Here is an 18,504-nt window from a genome sequence, read left to right as displayed (position 1 = left end):
GTTACTTAATTTAGAATTTTGATTAATCATTCCATCCTGGCGCGGTCTTGCTCGCTTCGTACCCAGACCCAGTCATCAGTCAGTCGGGAAGCAGGTGTCGGTCGAGCGTGACGTGTGAACCAAAGTACTGCGGTCGCGACTTCACCGAACCAACTGTTATCTCTTATCATTATAAAAATGATACATCGAATTACCTCATGAGCGTGATAAGAAGTACTCCACTACACTATAAACGGTCCTTGTGTTTCCGATTGAGTACGTTTTAATATTACAAGATATTTTTTTTTATATTTTGGTTATAAAAATCATGAGAAACTTTATAGTACAAAAATTGTAATTAAAACTGCAGTGTTAAAGTTTTAAGAAAATGAAGTATTTTGCAGTTTTTTTCTTATTGTTTATGGTGCATTCGTGTTATTGCAGTCCATGTAAAAGAACTGAAAGCTTGAATATTACTAATGGTGTTGTTTTTGATAATGGTACTGTGTTATTTGATGGAGTGCAATACACACGAGAGACTTGGTATGATTTGGAAGAAGACGGAGTAGTTACCAGATATGGCTGTCCTTGCATTGGTAGAACTTGCTTGTGGAAATGTTGCGGTGAAGGGCAGGCTTTCTTCAACAAATCCTGTCTAAACACAGACTACAGTGCAGCGAATCCTTTCAATCCTCCAGTTCACAAAGGAAAAGATCAAGTGGATTTCGCATCTAACAAATTCTTTTACATGTACACAAAATTATGCACCGAGAGGTACCTGGTAGACCCAAATACTGGTCTAGAAGATATATTTATACAAGAGGTAATTTTTATTATTTAATTTTAAACATTAGCGAGAATAACTGACAGCTTTTCAAGCGGGCAACGTATGATTTATTGGTTTTGAAATCCTACCCTCATCAATTACGGAGGAGTGCGAAAATTTATTTATTTAAACCGCCTACAAGTCTATAATTAACGACATTTATATCTTACTTAATATGCGAATGTTTGGATGAATGTATGGATGTTTGTTTGAACGTATCTCCGGAACGGCTTAACGGATCTCGATGAAATTCGGCACAGATGTAGATCATAGTCTGGAAGAACACGAACACCTATTACGTTTTTTTTTAAATTCCGCGCGAAAGAAGTCGCGGGCTACAGCTACTAATATCATATTTTCTCGGAAAGTAATGAAATATGACATGTCTGACAACTCATTATTTACACACGTTAGTCCTTGTTGGTCATCCACAAGTCAATATTGGAATAGGCCTTTACACCACTTAATATAGAACTACAAGAGATATTTGGTATTGTCCGTAGTTCTAAGTTGTCGTATTCTATTTATTTTAGCATTTAGCAATATCGGATCAATTCGAAAGCATCAGCCTCGGATGTTACAGCTGTAGTTTTTCCACATTTAGTTAATCAACATTTTACTTTCGATGATTATAACAACTGAGTTCCTTTACATCAATTAATCCGTTGTTAGTAACATTTCATATGCTTCTTATGTTTTCTTATCACCGCGTTAACAAATGATAAGATATGAAAAATTGTATTTACTATTGTAAATGTACTGTTTCGTTTTGTTAATCTAAGACAAAACCAATAAGACTAGGGGTTAAAGTTTTGATTACTATTTTGTCGCCCAATAGTTAACATCAGAATTACCATTGGTTTCTGTAAAACTAAAATCCGCTAGAACTGAAAATGGAAGCTTTTGTTTTACTGTTTAAGCTGGAATTCTACTGATAAATTATTTTTAATTTAGCTGAGAGGCTTTCTGTTTATAAGTCTAAAATATTAATATATTCGCGCCAGAACCGGCTTCATATTTTATAAGTACTGTAGAATTTATGGCTTTATTCTCAAAATATGTTTCTTTCTTTAGTTACATGTCGGGGCTTAAATATTTTTTTATAATCCTTCCTCATTCACAAATAAGCAATATCGGTTGAAACGGAATGTTAAAGAATTTAAAGTAACTGTCCAAGTTGTTCTTAAATTAATTATCGTAATGTCTATAAGTTGCATAGTACCATAGTTAGACCTTTAGTCAAGTAGTTACTACGGGAATTTCCCGTTTGGTCGATCGCCCTACCGATCAATCGGCGCAATGGGAATATTTTTTGATTCTATAGTCTCAATCGGCCAAATGAGAAAAACCGCCAATGGGCCGATTGATCAGTAGGCCGATATCGGTCCAAAAGGAAACACCCCTTAATACGTTCTGTACCTCTGTTAGCTACTGCAATATAAACCTTGACTTTATCAACAGTTAGTAGAGCTTTGTAACGCTAACACATATAACGAAAAAATGTTAATTACTTAGCGATTTAAAAGGAGATAATTAGAAATAACGCGAAGTCATTAGTCAGTACAGTGATAGTAGTTTATGATAGTAGAAAGCGGGCGTTGGTTTTTTGAAATATCGCAGTTACCATACATGTTTCTACATGTATGTTTCCGTCAATTTTTACGTTTTAATTTACTAGGAAATTTTATTTACTTTTATTAATACAAATATGTATATTCTAAGCCAACCTAAGAATACAAATAACCTAAATGTACGCCAGCACATACATTACACCGCAGCAGGGGTTGCGAACCTTTACGTATAAACGTGCCATTTTTCTAAAGTAATGTTTTATGAGGTCATAGACTTTCCATCAAGTAATTTTGACTTTAAGATTATTGTGAACATTTCGTAGCGTAGGCATCCCACGTGTTCGCTCCTTATAAAAAATACCTTTCTTTTACCTCAATTTTGTGAAGTAACGTGCCTAAAATATAGTGGTGTCTGCCATTGCTTTTCCACCCCTGCACTTTTGATTTGATATAAAATATGAAATTTAATAATTACATCCAGTAGGAGTAATATTCCAGTATGAATGCTCCACTGTTTGAGAAAGGCGCAAAGAAAATGATATCTGCCGGTCCATTCATCAACCTTGCGAAATCTCAAGCTTGACCTCACTATATACGTGATAACAAATGATAGACTGAACTTGCTTCATGCATGATACTAACCAAATGTGTTATCTATAAATTAAAAGCAAAATCTTCCCGAACACTTTTTAATTATCTCATACAAATTGTAAATGAAAAGGCAAATTTAAAGTTTCGAATAAGGAAAGAAAGAAAGAAAGAAAGAAAGAAAGAAAGAAAGAAAGAAAGAAAGAAAGAAATACATTTATTCAGAAGAAAAGGTGTTCATTCGACATGTGCTGCGGCGGGTACCGCAGCGCCGATTTTCAATGAACCATAAAATTCTCTAATCTTACTTATCTTACTAATATTATAAATGCGAATGTTTAGATGGATGGATGGATGTTTGTTAGAAGGTATCTCTGCAACGGTTAAACAGATTTTGATGAAATTTGACACAGATGTAAAACATAGACTGGAAGAACACATAGGCTACTTATTAACTTTTTTTTCTAATTCCACGAGAACGAAGTCGCGGGCGACACCTATTTATATTAAAATTAACTTGGAAGTATGAAGTAGTAAATTTAGTTAATATGATTCACTTTGTTTTATGCTAAACATTTCAATTACGTGGTTAGTCATTAACAATCTTCCAAATTCCATAATCTGCTGACATTGTAACGTTTGGGAAGAATTCTCAGAAACCATAACTTTATCAAAATTCCACGGAAAATTACACAAACATAAACGTATCGAAGCGTCATTGTTAAATTTGTCATATTTGTTGTTTGTACTTTAATTCAAATGAATTAATTCATAATGCCGTATTATCGCAAGATGTTGATTTAAAATGAGTTCATTCATTAATCCATTAGCCTATATTAATTCACTAGTTAGACCGTTATAAATTTACAGGCTTAATCTGTAATTCCAATATCTTACTAATATTATAAATGCGAAGGTTTAGATGGATGAAAGGAGGATGGATGGACGGATGGATCTTAGAAAGTATCTCTGGAACGGCTTCACAGATCTTGATGAAATTTGGCACAGATGTGGAACACAGTCTAAAAGAACACATAGGCTAATTTTTAAGTTTTTTTAACTCCCCGCGGACGGAGTCGCGGGCGACAGATGGTGGTTGATATATTTCCCCGGTCGCAATGATTTTCAAATTATTCGTAATAGACCAATCTAGATTGTTCTATCAAGAACAGTTTAGATTGGTCTGGTTTCTAGAATAAAAATAAAATGTTAAATATAATCTTTCACATTTGTTTTACGAGACACAGCTGGATTAACAGCTGACAAAAACCATTACATTCAATTCCAACGATGAAAAATTACGACACAAGATACAGAGTTACTGATTTCATTTAAAAGCTTTCAAAGAAATTGATTTATTTTTTCGGATTATTTATCAATAGCAAAGCTACATTCCGTAAGAGTAACTATCGCATTTTTAATTTGTGAATATGTATTATGACACAGGAATTTATACAAATAGTAGATGTCTTAAAATAATTTCTTGGCTTTATATTTTCATACATTCATTGCAATGTAAGGCGGACGGCGCAGCGAATAGGCGGAATTATTTCCCCAGGGAAATGACCTCTAACATAATTTACCGCTCGCATGCACCTCCGGATACAAAATCTACGTAAATTTTAAAAATAAACTGTTACTTTTTCTTTCATTAATAAAGAACGAATAGCTTACAAAGCTTACTCCAACTTAGTTGATACGTTTAAGAAAAAAAAAACTGTTTTTGTTTACAACTCTGTGTGTACAACTCAACAATTTCTCTCAAAAAAAAATAAAAATCTTAACGAATTACATATCTGTAATTTGTTTCGATACTTAAATTAATGAAGTGGAAGACATTTGTTTTAGTGCAAATTGAAAAATATCCAAAAAGCTGTATTTGACCACCATTTAAGTAAACTCGAGAACAGTTTTGTATGAAGATAGCTTGGGATGACTATATGTGTATATTTTTACGTTTGTTTGGTTAGATAAGGTGATATTTTAAAAGTAAACATATGCATAAGGCTATGCATATGACGTCGACCAAGTGGTATAATATTGACTAGAAAAAAAAAGTAAAAGAATGAAAAAGTTAACTAAGTAAAAAAATTGCGTTACATATTTGTTCCAATAATGTCGCTTTGTGTTAAAAGTTATATTGAATAAAATCCTGGAAAACTACATAAAGTGTGTTGTATATTTACAATGCAAATAATTTGCTAATTGAGTGGCATGTTGGCGGCGCCGTGATGCGATAACAATAAAATGGACCTTGCTAATGCGACCTGTACAATTACCTTATCTATCGAATATGTCCCATTAAATATTCATCATGGACATTCCGTATCCTGATGATGAAATGCTAGTCATAATTGTTTTATATCTGTCAACATGTTAACTACACAGACTAAATACAGGGTGTGCTATAATGCCCAATCTGAGGACCTTAATTACTGCAGTACTTATTGATAATAATAAATTTTATTCTAAAGTTAGAAACATTTAAAATGTAAAACAAAGATTTTCTGAATATTCTGTTGAAGAGATAAATATAATAGAAAGATAGATAGAGATAATAGATTTTTTTTTTACTAAATCATTTGAAAAAGGTTAATTTTTTACTGAACAATTATATATAAACTAATTTGTTTTAAACTGGGGTTTCCTATTTAATAAACGACTTACACCTTCCTGCAATACTGTACAAGGTTGAGAACCTTGCACATAATTATTGTATATGTACGTGTAAGTCCTAATTCTAATTGTATAACAATGTAAGTTTTGTAAGATTTACAACCACAATTAGACCGTCTGGGGTTTTTACTCGCATACATTTACCTACTACATTTCACAGTTCTTACTTCTTACATATATTTCGCCATACAACATAAAGCGACACCGAAACCTAAGTAGAACTCACTGGCTGCAATAAATGACGATATAAAATTAAAACAAAATTAAAAACACATACAAATTATCAATAAACTAACTGTTCTGTTCTGTTCTGTAACTTTGTTCATAACTGTAGCTAGACATAATAAACTTTTTCAATAAATATTCCAACGATATAATAATATTTTTATTGCTATCAATCCCTAATAATAAGTCCCGTGAGAACTTTGACGTAGACGTCATTTGTAAATTTGGCGCGAAAATAAACCAGCAACGTGCTCGAACACAAAATCATGGCGTTCATATTGGAACGTTAACAAAGGCATATTAAGAGCCCATTTACAATAAGTATTTACGACGCGCGTTTACAAGCTTCAAACGAAGTTCACTATAGCTAGCGCGTTTTTAACTTTAGAATCAATGATTAAGGGAATAATGCGTTTTCTTGAGAATATTTTGATGCGATAAAAGTGAAATTGCTAAAATCTTCAAAAAGACGTCTTCACATAGAGATTGTAACTAATATTAATTAAAACTTGTCAAATATAATTGAATGTAGAAAAATAAAATTATGATTATAATTAATGTGTTATAATTTGTTTTGCTTTGTGCATCAATAAAGAAAACATGTAAATTTCCATATTTTATTAAATTTTCGCAATTTATAAAGCAGGATAATACCAGAAAAGGTGAAAAATCACGTTTTCATTGGTTAATGTTTAAAAGCGATACAAATAATTTCCGAGAGGAACAAACGCGCGTCTGCACGTACGTACAGAGGACGCTAGTAACCAGCATGCAAGTTCTGTAAACAATATCAGCTTTGTTGTTTATTGTTTCACCGGGCTTGTTATTATTTCGTGGGCTTGCGTTTCGTAAGAACAACTGCTTATGTGAAAAATTTAATACAACGACGGTATTTCCATCAGACGCTTTTGATAAAGTGTTTTAATATTTTGAATACGAACACGATACTGGTCTTGTTAAGAAAAAGTTAAGGACCTTTGAAACATAATTAGTGCGCCAATGTGCCAAACTATCAGTTTTGTGTCCTAATAAGAAGCAAGATTTGCATTGTGCAATTGTGTTACTATACGCAAGCCAAACTGTAGTACATTTGTAAGAGTCTATTATAAAATTGCTTCTATTTCTAACATTGTTTCTGTTTCTAATTTCTCAATTAACTTCTTATGCTGCTATTCAGAAATACCTTGCTATAGGGCTAGTCGCGCAATTTCAAAAAGGCGCCTAAAACTCCACTAACAACTCGACAGACTACAGATTTCGAATACCACGGTTAAAAATTTAAAAATTGGTAGCAAATAAAAAGCTGCCTGGCCCATGAGGGGATCGAACCCGCGACCTTCGCGTTATTAGCACGACGCTCTAACCAACTGAGCTAATGGGCCGGTTGTATTTGTACAATGAAAACAAAGACAAGTTTTTGAGCAAAGCTTAAGAAATATTGATTAGATTATTTGCAAAGAGTTGGTAAGTTAATAAGTTTTATAATCTGTAACTACCGCTCTATTGAAACATTGCCGTGAAATACCTACAAAAGCTGTCAATAACTACATGGATCGCGATAGTAACCTCAAAAAACTAAGAAAATATAGTCATTTCTCGACACTGACACAAAACTGACACGGCTGTACTTTTGTATCTTTCACTTTATAACCGTGTTGATTAGTCTAGAGTTGAGTAAATTGTTTTGACTTACTGCCAGAATATATCAAATTCTTGTAAGCCGTATAATGGGTATACTACAGAATTGTTGTTTTAACGCATACCCTCAACATTAGTGGCTGTAAACATTCGTTGTTTTATGTGTTTGTTTATATAATAGATTGTTGCGAAACCGATATAGCCTTCAATATAACACTAGTCTCTTACTCGGCTGTGTAAGCAAAACACTAACAGCGATTACATATTTTTTTGCACAGTAGTATATAAAAGCTACAATAGGGAAGTAACAAGTACTTATAAACATTGTCAATAAGTTAGAATGTTACGGATGCGTTAACTACATATAACGGATGTGGAGACAATGTACAAAGCTCAACAGATGAATGAAGTGCAAAAGTACTCGTCGTTCATTAAATCTTTTGTTCGTTAATTTTTTAGACTCGTAGCAAGAACATCTATGGGTTGTTGGACGTCGTAACTAAGCCATTACTTATCCGAGTGTCAAGTGTGTAATGATTTTCGCGGGTATGAAAGTTTGTTTTTATGTTTGTGGGTTTGTATGTGTGTAAATTCTGTTGTGACGGTCTAGAACCAATGTAATTGAACTGATTTTGACAAGTAAGATGGCATTATATTTGTCTTCTTCCCCGGAGTGTTAGCGTATAATATATCGGTGCAAAACACATATGGCGGAAGGAAGAAACATATTAAATTATTTTTCCGATGTTTTAGTAATAAATCGCGAAAGATGACGCTAATTCATCCAGTAGAGCCTCAAGGAGTCAATCAAGCTTTTTTTAACTTATTAATAATAATAAAAAACTTAAATTAGATAATTTTAATCATAAACACGCTTCAATTATAATTCTGATAATAGGTCGTAAATATAAAATTTTATTGTCACTTGACCCATTACACATAAGCTGGGGGCACACAGGAGAGCAATCAGTACTCGTGAACAATGATGTGACGAACAACGTTTAAAAATAGACGTCTAGTAGGTGACCTTGATATTGTAATTATATTATGTATTGTATACAGGTCATCTTATTCGTCACACAAGCCAAAGAAGATAAGTAAATTTTCCATTCATGCCCACTACGTCTTCAACTTTTCTGTCTCTCTCTCTTTTGTATATTTGTATAAATTATATTTTTGTGAATACAAATTACTATATACCAATTTTAACGTAAATTTTGCATGCTCAATTCAACTCGTTAGCCAAACCATATAAGGAAATTAAGGTTGTACTTCAAAGAGAGTCTTATAAATGGCAGATACGAATAAACTACGCAATTTGCATTTGCTCTCTAAATATAGACTTACCCAATTTCGCTTTTTGTGTTTCGTGTTTGTGTATTCGTATGATTTAAAATCAATGTTACTAATATATAATTATTTAAGTGAACGAGAAGCTAATACTCTTAAAATTAACAAAAGCAGCTAAAAATTATAAAACAAGAAATGAAATTATTTTAGAATTCTCTGACTTAAATTTATTTTTTGAATGGCAGGAACATTTCACATCCGGTTACTGATTGTTTTGTTTTAGATACTTTCTGATCTAATGCATCTGCGTTTAAAGGTGAATATACACTAGAGCATTTTCTCAAGCATTTCTATGTAATGTAACGTTTTAACGAATGATATGATACAGGTAAAAGCATAGTTTCCAAAGCACGTCTGGTTCGTGAAAGGGTGATACATAACAACATATCATAGAGCGGTTCGTTGTTTTGTTATAAGTAAATAGTAGATAGCTCTAGTCTATACCCACCTTTAGATAAGTCAAACAATATTTAAATCTAGACCGCCCACCCGAAACTCACGCAAGTATTTGAAATACTCATATTTTAATTTCCCACGCGATATATCTACCACATGGGATTCATTTATCTTTTAAAACAATTCATCCTGCTGTGGTTTTTGTGGAAACACAAACAGGTTAAATAGTTAAATGAAATTCGTCAAAAGACTGCTCTAGATAGATAACTTTAACCCGAATTGTGTTATTTACGTTATTGTAAAATCTTTTTTTTGTACTCTTGATATAAAGCAAATCAAGACTCGTATCATATAATTTATATTTAAACATTTTTATCAATGATGCGAAAATATTATGAAGTACATACACACGTCCGTTTTGATAATCTTATCAATATGACCGAAATTGCTTCGGTGGAAGTGTATAACACTTTCACCCTTTTCGGCTTTTCAATTATTTATTTAGACATTATGAACTTTTTAATTAATTTGGTACGATTTTATATCGACTAGCTTGTACCAAATAAATGCCTACGAACATAGCGATACCCATACACCGATCACCTGAATGCTTTTGGCACTAATAAATCGATTCCTAACGCAATTAATAAATCAGCAGCTGCACGAAATCGAGTCTACTCTGCTGGTATTTGCCATATTTTACAGTGCTACGAAATTCTATGAAAATGAAGTCGTAGCGAACGCCTACGATATTTTTCGCGTTTCACTTCCATAATATCCTATCAACCTAAAACTTGTAACATAAATACAGTTTATTTATTTAGTTAAATAATTCTGGATAGATTTGTAAATTACGTCTGATCATTAGTATTAGAATATTATTTTATGCAATTTGTTTTTTTCTTTGTTTCCTCTCAGTCGTTTCATTCATTCTACTAGTTACAATTTTTTTTTACACACGATACAGGCTATGCCTAGTGTGGGCATCACAAGATTACCCTAAATACCATAAATGGTAACTTAATATCCAGATTAATTATGTGTAATTTTATGTTAGTATAAGGTTATTGTTTTTTGGTTTAATCTTTTTTGTGTTAATAAATAAACTTTCTTTCTTTCTTTCTTTAGAATGCGAGTCTTTACTTGTCGACATCCAAAAGCGAAGTATGGCTCAATCCGTCGAGATACTGCGTCGATATGATGACCAATACAAATGATGATTTTCGCATGGTGGCCCTAGTGTGTTATCCTGATAAGGCTCCTGACGACGATAGCCCAGTACTGTACATCACTTATGCCATCGGTAAGTAATTAACTTCTATAAATGAAATTATAAATCTGCTTAATGATAAATCTGCTTCTATTTTGAGACCAGGCACATGGTTTTGATCTTCCAAAATAATAGAGGCATATTTTTGTTAAATCTTAAAAGTTCTTTTTCAATCTGAATTTATACTGCATCTTATACAATAACATTTGTGATTTTTTTTACCTGTGATACATTTTTAATATGTTTAAATTTCTTTGTTAGTAAATAATCGTTGTAAGCTGAAAGTTTTACAATGAACCAGACAGAAACTACATCATTTTAGCGTAGGCTTAGTACAATAAAAGGGCAGGCTGTGAATGTACAGGCGGGGTTGCGGACGAAAGAGCAAGCGTGTCCGTTGCCTCGCCACTATGCGTAGGAGGAACAGAGGGGTTTAGTGGGTATATTTATGGGTTATTCCTATCTGAGAGAGAATCCCACATCAGTACTGCAGCCCCCCCCCTCCTAGGCGCGGAATATGCATAAAGCATTCCCCTCTAGAAAAAAAGGCTATAAATGTAACGGATATAAAATATGGCAAGGGCAGTTGAACTTTTATAGAAGCAATTTGCATAAAAAGGACGACCTCTGAAGTATAATTTCGTAATTTACTTAATTCATTCATATGGTACACAATTAAATTAAATTATTGTATTAATCTTGTAGTATTGTAATAAGACTTGCAGATAACGAATTAGACATTTCGTTTTAAGATGAAACTCACTTGGAATGTGTCGAAAATTGTATTGGAATATGTACTTAATTGTTAAATTTAAATAAAAACGTTCACGTTATACGATTTTTATAACAATAATATTTAACATAAACATTGAAATTAAATTCAATGAAACAAAATTAAGTCATGGAGCTTTTTTCATTTTAGCAAGTACTTTGTCATAGTTTGTCCGTTTAGTGTGATCAGTTTTGATGTCATCCATCAAACTCGCAACTAAAACGTCCAATAACGCCTTCGTTTAAGTTAATGGGCAATTTGCTTTTATGACAAGCCTATGCTTTTTATTGAGGCTTAATTTTGTTTGCTAACGATTCGATTATAGGGTCATTAGAAAAACATACTACGACAGTAAGTATTTACTGAAATGAAAGGAAAAAATATAGAAAGCTAGTTATTTTTTTAATTTATATAAAAATAGATTACCATTGTGTTCGTACACGTTAAATATGTTGTGTTTCTCCTTGTTTGTTTATCTTATAACATGGTTATCCTTTTCGTTGTACGGATCGTTTTATTTATGCTATCATCACCATGAACAAGCTGTCTGCAAATAAATTTAGTCTATAACTCAACGTCTAATACAATGCTAGGTAACCTAAACCGTTCCCGCTATCAATATAGGTTGTGGAGTTGACGTGGTCGTATGTCAGGAATAACACGCGCATAATGTTCTTAATACCAAGTCTTTATGACATACTTCAACAGCTGTCCTTTGAAGTGTTTAAATGCTTTGTTATTTGTTACGTTTGAGTACTCTATTATTAAATAGCCTTTGATTGTTAAGACCATGAAGAAGTCATGTGACATAGGTCTAGTTATAATGTTTTAGAGAGCTAATAATACAGTTTATTGATTTTGTAAATTAATTCTATCATGAACTTCTAATCCAAATGAACATCGTAATTATAATTACGTAAACATAGGAACGTCAAATTCCATACATGGCCGCCATTCGTTTTTTTGACACTTTAAAAAAATTGTAAGGGGAAGTAAATATTACTATATTATATTATAGGTAATATTGATTGCTAAAATAATTTTATTTGACAGAAAATGTCGTACGCGAAATATTTTTGAATTTGTGACTTCTAGCATAAGGTGCCTCTCTAATGTTAAAATGTTAACTCTTTAGATTAGGACAAGATATACTGGTGGTTTGTTTCAGGGCTAATGATATCGATTCCTTTCCTATTGGCCACGTTTTTGGTGTACGCCTTCATCCCTGAGCTGCGGAACCTGCACGGTATGTGCTTGATGGCGTACTGTGGAGGCCTGATCGTCGCCTACATGTTTTTAGCCTACCTCAAATTGCATTCAGGCAAAATTGGTGTCGCCATGACCGGTTGTTATATCATTGGTAAGTTATTAATGCATTGCTTTTGTTTTTTTTATTACTTAGAACGAACATGATGTACAAAACACGAGCTAGAGCACTACTATAATATGGTATAAAATAGAAGCATTAACTAAACCGAGGTAACAAATAGTGACCTACTAAAGTGCCTGCAATTCTAAAAAGCTGTTGTCGGTCATAAAATGAACTGACTGAAATTTTACGGCCTTACACATGTGTAACACGCGAGCTTATGTCACGCAAATCACGTCTAACAAGTAATCAGTACAATTAGCGTAGACACACCTTGTGGTACTAATATTTTTCACTAGTTAATTACAACGAAACTATTTTAATTTAATTACACCAACTCTCGGGTGCGGAAAACTGACAGTAATAGATAGGCTCATTGATCTATATTTTTATAGAAATCTAATTCTTTCATATAAATACAAGTATAACCAGTGTGGTATTTTGGAAACAGCATAAAACAGAATTATTCTGTTTACTTCTAACTGGCCTATATATAAGCCCAGATTCTGGATCTGTGCTCTCACCATCATCATCATTGCCTAGGTCATCTTTTTATTTTTATTGATCAAAAAACCCTAATGGTTCTGCTACCAAAACCCTGGTTGTGAATTTCTTCATTTGTTAGCTAGCACCTTTGGATATTTTCGTAGTAATTAGGCACACCCATATCATTGGCACAGAATCGTTTTACGACTATTTGTATTTGCGTAACGTTTTTGATTTCCGCGGCTTCACAAACCTTGTTAGCTTTGCCATTACCTGAACAAACTTCGTGGAAATAGTTCACAAAACTAACTAATTACGAATCGTAATCAAAGGGTTTGTTTACATCAGTTGATATTAACCTATTGACAGTTTTCCTTTTTATTGCCCGAGCCTAAGTACTCATTACATAAAAAAACGTAGAAAAATATAAGACCAGACATTCTTTGAATTTTTATATTCAAGATTACCGCAATGATATTTAGATCTAAAACGATGATGTCGATGAAGAGTCTCGATCAGTTCAACATGATCGCGTAATTTTAGAATCATATTTGTTTTTAAAATACAACAAATAGGTCAAGAAGATGAAAGAGATTGATGAATGACATTCAACGATTGAGGACAACATTGCGAAATCATTTGCAAGTTGTGTTTTTATTTGCTTTTTTAAGAAGACATCAGCAGTGATAGATACGTCAAATGACGTAAAAGCGAGTATAGTAATTGTAGTTTTCTGTTAAATATTTGAAATTATTGGTACCTAAGTCTATCAAGCTAACTTATTTATAAAAGCGTTATCAATTGTCATGCTTAGGCAACTGAGGTGTTTTTTTTAACAATATGATATAGAAACATTTAGATCGTTTACATTTTCCCACCTCTTTTATTTTTCGTTTATATTCCTAGTTATTTTATTCTCCCGATTTCTTTGTTTTTTCTTTGTTTACATTTTTTTATATTGGTTTCAGCGTTCATCGTTTACTACGCGTTCCAAACGAGTTTCTTCTGGCTGAATGTAATGTGTTTCGACATATGGAGGACGTTCAGGTGATTATCGTTGCATTGATTTTGTTGAAATATAAACAAAACTCGACTGCTGATATTTATGCTGATGGAATTCTAAAAAAATTATGAATCAGTAAAAATATTTTTCAACGATGGAAAACATGCGAGATATAAAAATAATAGATTGTATATTCTTTACGTTATCGTGTTTATTCCCGTAATCTAGTTTTCTAAGTACGTGAATTGTTGTTACGGTTTTTTGTTAATAATGTCTTCGTTTTGGATTCAGACATATATTTTAATTGTCTATAGTAGTGGAACTAAAGTTTAATTGGTTACCATTGCAGAACAGTCGTGCCGATCAACCACGACTACACGGCCACACTGTAGGTCTCGATGTGCCTAGCTTGCAGGTCGATGTCCATAACTAGCATGCTGATTAGTTCGGTAGTGTTGCCACATTGCTCGATACCTATACTCTATGGTACAGTTTATCTATGCTCCTATATGTTTAGTCTTAGAACCCTTAAAATGCCTGAACATAGAGACAAATAAAAATACAGAAATGCCAGTGAAATTATATTTTTCTTTTAAACAATAGTTTCCGTTCTTGTTACTAGAAACTTTTGCTCGTACCAGGTAATTGTAAAGAACTGTAGAATATATAGGTATTAATTAGCGTCTATTTCAATTTTTTTTCATGTAGAGTTACGCCTTTCGTACACATGGGAACGTAAATCTTCGAAAACCGGCGATTTTAGTCGCTAAACGACTTACGCAATACAATGTCATAGAGTTTCCTACAATGCACGCGTCGCCGACATTTCTATCTGTCATTGCCAGATAGTCGCTCAAAACCTATTTGTCTAGATCGTTTAAAAAATCGCTGGAATTTTCAAGACGGCGAAGCAAAGCTATACATTTGACATGCTATACCTGTTTGCCTGTATGGACTAGACGACTTGCATCAACGATTTAATGTTGTGTTTACAGCTCGCGACGCAACTATACAAAATTAGTTTCGACGATTTACGTTGACTTGTGTACAAAGGGCCTAAGATTTAACTGTAGTAAAAGTAAAGTACAGTTTAGTTGGTAATTCAAGGTTTAATGCTTGTTGCTTTTATATCGTTAAGAAATACATGCATATAATTATTTTTAATTCAACGAAAAAATTAAAAAAAACCTGTTGCCATTTTAATTTTGAGCTTAAGTATTCGAATTTAAGATTGAGTTAGTTATAAAAATTGCCTGTGCATCGGATCATTTCAAGAGCATTCATTTAAAAAAAAATTCAATTACCAAATAATTAAAAAAATTGATTTAAAGAAAATAGTAATTTATTTATAATACATATTAAAATATTATTACCTAGCATGAATAGTTATGTCGTAAATAACAAAGCATTGCACAAAACTATTGTATATTGTATGTATGTTATGGATGTTATATTATTGTATGGAAATTCATTATTAATGGAATAATTAGGTTTACTATATGCTTGTTTAATGCAAACCAACGAAACAAGGACTGGAGGGTTAACCTCGTCGCAACCATCAAAATGGTAAGGCAACAACAGCACAATTAGAATAACGGACAAAATATTATTTAAATACTTTTAGTTTGGTATAAATAGGTACAGTTAGCAGCCGTCACACACCAGGTTAACATGATGATTCTATGGTTATAGAAATACTTCGATGTTAACAGAGGACAAATGTTTTCAAATGATAACAAAATTTAACTTTTGAATTACGTTAAAGTGCAATGGGTTACCCATTCTATTCTTACAATCCTTCGTTTTGTAAAAACAAACATATTAAGAACACCTTTAGTGCAGACAAAATTAGGATCAAAGCTTCGGTTTTGTGGTCAACAAATTAGTCATACTTAAATTATTAGTAGCGTCAGCGAACGTCATTGCGAAAACATAAACTTAAAAACATATTTTGTTTGCAAAAATAAAGTCAGTGTGCCAATGTTAAAACTAGATTATTGATTTGAAAGCGTGAGAGCTTATTTTACTTGTGTAAACAAAACACGTTTATTAAAGTTTACGTACGTAATGTTAACGTGTTTATTTAACAACTTTAGTTAACGTTGTCACATAACCATAAGTTTTCACTGCTCAAAAATATGTGTTCTAAAAATTTGTAGCACTGGTTTTTAAATTCCTTTACTTCCTATTGCGTATCTACAAGACCAAACTTTGAGAAGTTAGTAACTCTATTTCTTTGCTATCTTTTAATTTATAACAGATTTAGATCAGATTTAGATTTTATCATTTACTTTTATATGTTTTGGTTTTTATTGTAACTATGAATAAATAATTTTGTCTTACACAGCGGTTATCGAGGCAGCAGTAACAAACGTCGAGAGAAGAAACGCTTCGTTCTCTACGGCGCATACGCGTGGGGTTTGCCCTTCATCCTCACTATCATCACCATTACAATGCAATTTGCTGACGTTCCCAACAACATTATCACGCCCGGCTTTGGAGCTATGAGGTGCTGGTTTACAAGTAAGTTTCGATTACATTCTATTTGCAATAGTTAGTTGAAGAAGTATTTTTGAAATGTAATACACGGCCAACACACATAAGTTCATCAATATAATCCTATCTGGCGAAGTAGAAACAACTCTTTGTGTAATTGGACTATGCCTAATAAAAATTGTTGTATGAATCTTATACATTCATACTTTAAACTAAATACTTTTCTAAAGATACCCTAGAAGACATAACCGAAGAACATCTCCATACTGCAAACTTTTACAGAATGTCAATATCGTTGACTAACTTATTTATATCACTCATTATACATACACACAAATTTTGTAAAATTATGTTAAACATTGTTACAGACTGGATGAGCGAGTTAGTGTACTTTCTATCCCCTGTTCTCGTGCTCGTCGTGTGTAATGTGGTGTTATTCTCTGTGACCGCACACCGCATACGCTCCATCAGGCAGGAGACCGCTATACTGAAGGGCGCGGAGTCCGCGAGGAGTGATAAACTTAAACGGGACAAGCAGAGGTGAGGAGCAAGATTGGTTAGCCTACCAACAACATTATTCTCGTAACATATCTCAAATATTTCCAATATTTCGTCAATTTAAAGTGCCATTAATGTAAGTGTCATCTTACTGTCCAAAACCTTCTATATGTGGGGTGGACAAAACAGGTTTTCATTCTCATATTCGATTTATCACTGTTCATTTCAGTATTCACCCAGTTCTTAGTCATGTCACCTTTCAAGCAATCCATCCATCTCGTCTTAGTCCTTCCTTTATCAATGTATCCGTCCACAGTCGTGCCATATTACTGGATGTTTTACTAACAAATGACGTTTGGTCACAGATTCGGGTTATACCTCAAGTTGTTCATGGTGATGGGCGTGAACTGGACCGTGGAGATTATAAGCTTCTCCGTCGGCGGCTCCAACTGGTACTGGATCCTCATCGACATATCCAACATCGCTCTCGGCGCTGTCATTTTCCTCATTTTCGTGTGGAAGAAGAAAGTCCGCAATTTGGTTGCGAAGAAGTAAGTCGAACTGAAAATGAATGTTTTTAACGGGTTTTAACGGTAATAAATATTTCTTTCCTCATTTATCATCCTTAGATGTTAAACAACTTACATTTTTTCACTTAAATTTGCTTTTGCCTATCAAATTCAAACGATTATTTACTCGAAATAGATATGTCCGAATGTGATTTTGAAAAGGCTAAATTGAATTTTAAAATCATAGATGGCGCAGTATACGTGGTATACGGAATACGGAGAGCGCAGCATGGGCCACGCGGTCCAGCTCCGCTCCGACAGAAGATACACGTATATCCAACGACGAGACAGCACTGCGACTTAAGGAAATACGATAGGCAGAAATATATCAAGATTTTGGACCTTGACCTTAGATTTTGTAAAGAATGCACATTATTTTATCTTTAGATTTATCTTTTTTTCGATAATTTAATGTGGTGTACAGATGGAACTTTCATCAGATAAAAAACATTTTGCTCTCGCAAAGTTTCATCTTTTTTTCGCCAGGTTTTCTACACAATCATGAAATGATTTAACTATGTTTCATAGACATTTATTCCTAGTCATATAAAATATATTAAGTCATCAATAAGTAGTATTAATAAGTACATAATTTTTAAATAGTAAAATACTATTGTAAGTTAGACTTAATATACAATTAAAGCGTAAGATTTATTTTAAATTTTTAATTAAAACAGTTCACTTTTTTAATTAATTCGCTTGATTTGTCAAATTGGCGACATTTACAATCTATCGATAGCGTATGATATTAACGAAAACGGATTACATTACTAAAGCTTTTAATATGAATCT

General features: G+C 33.0%; 1 protein-coding gene and 1 non-coding gene across 2 annotated transcripts; one reads left to right on the top strand and one right to left on the bottom strand.

The window, feature by feature from the left end:
* Positions 1 to 325: 325 nt before the first annotated feature.
* On the top strand, positions 326 to 18,140 carry LOC106717737 (G-protein coupled receptor Mth2). Its single transcript, XM_045680604.1, has 8 exons — positions 326 to 802; positions 10,378 to 10,552; positions 12,460 to 12,651; positions 14,115 to 14,193; positions 16,497 to 16,672; positions 17,014 to 17,185; positions 17,509 to 17,694; positions 17,900 to 18,140. Exons 1-8 carry the CDS (start codon positions 368 to 370, stop codon positions 18,027 to 18,029), a joined length of 1,545 nt encoding a protein of 514 aa, XP_045536560.1. The 5' UTR covers positions 326 to 367; the 3' UTR covers positions 18,030 to 18,140.
* On the bottom strand, positions 7,174 to 7,247 carry Trnai-aau. The gene has a single exon. It is a non-coding gene; the product is annotated as a tRNA-Ile (tRNA).
* Positions 18,141 to 18,504: the final 364 nt, after the last annotated feature.

Source organism: Papilio machaon, chromosome 13 (genome assembly GCF_912999745.1).
Source record: "Papilio machaon chromosome 13, ilPapMach1.1, whole genome shotgun sequence".
Classification (NCBI taxonomy): Eukaryota; Metazoa; Arthropoda; class Insecta; order Lepidoptera; family Papilionidae; genus Papilio; species Papilio machaon.
The sequence above is the reverse complement of the archived record's forward strand: the minus strand, read 5'-3'. Positions and strand labels throughout refer to the sequence as shown.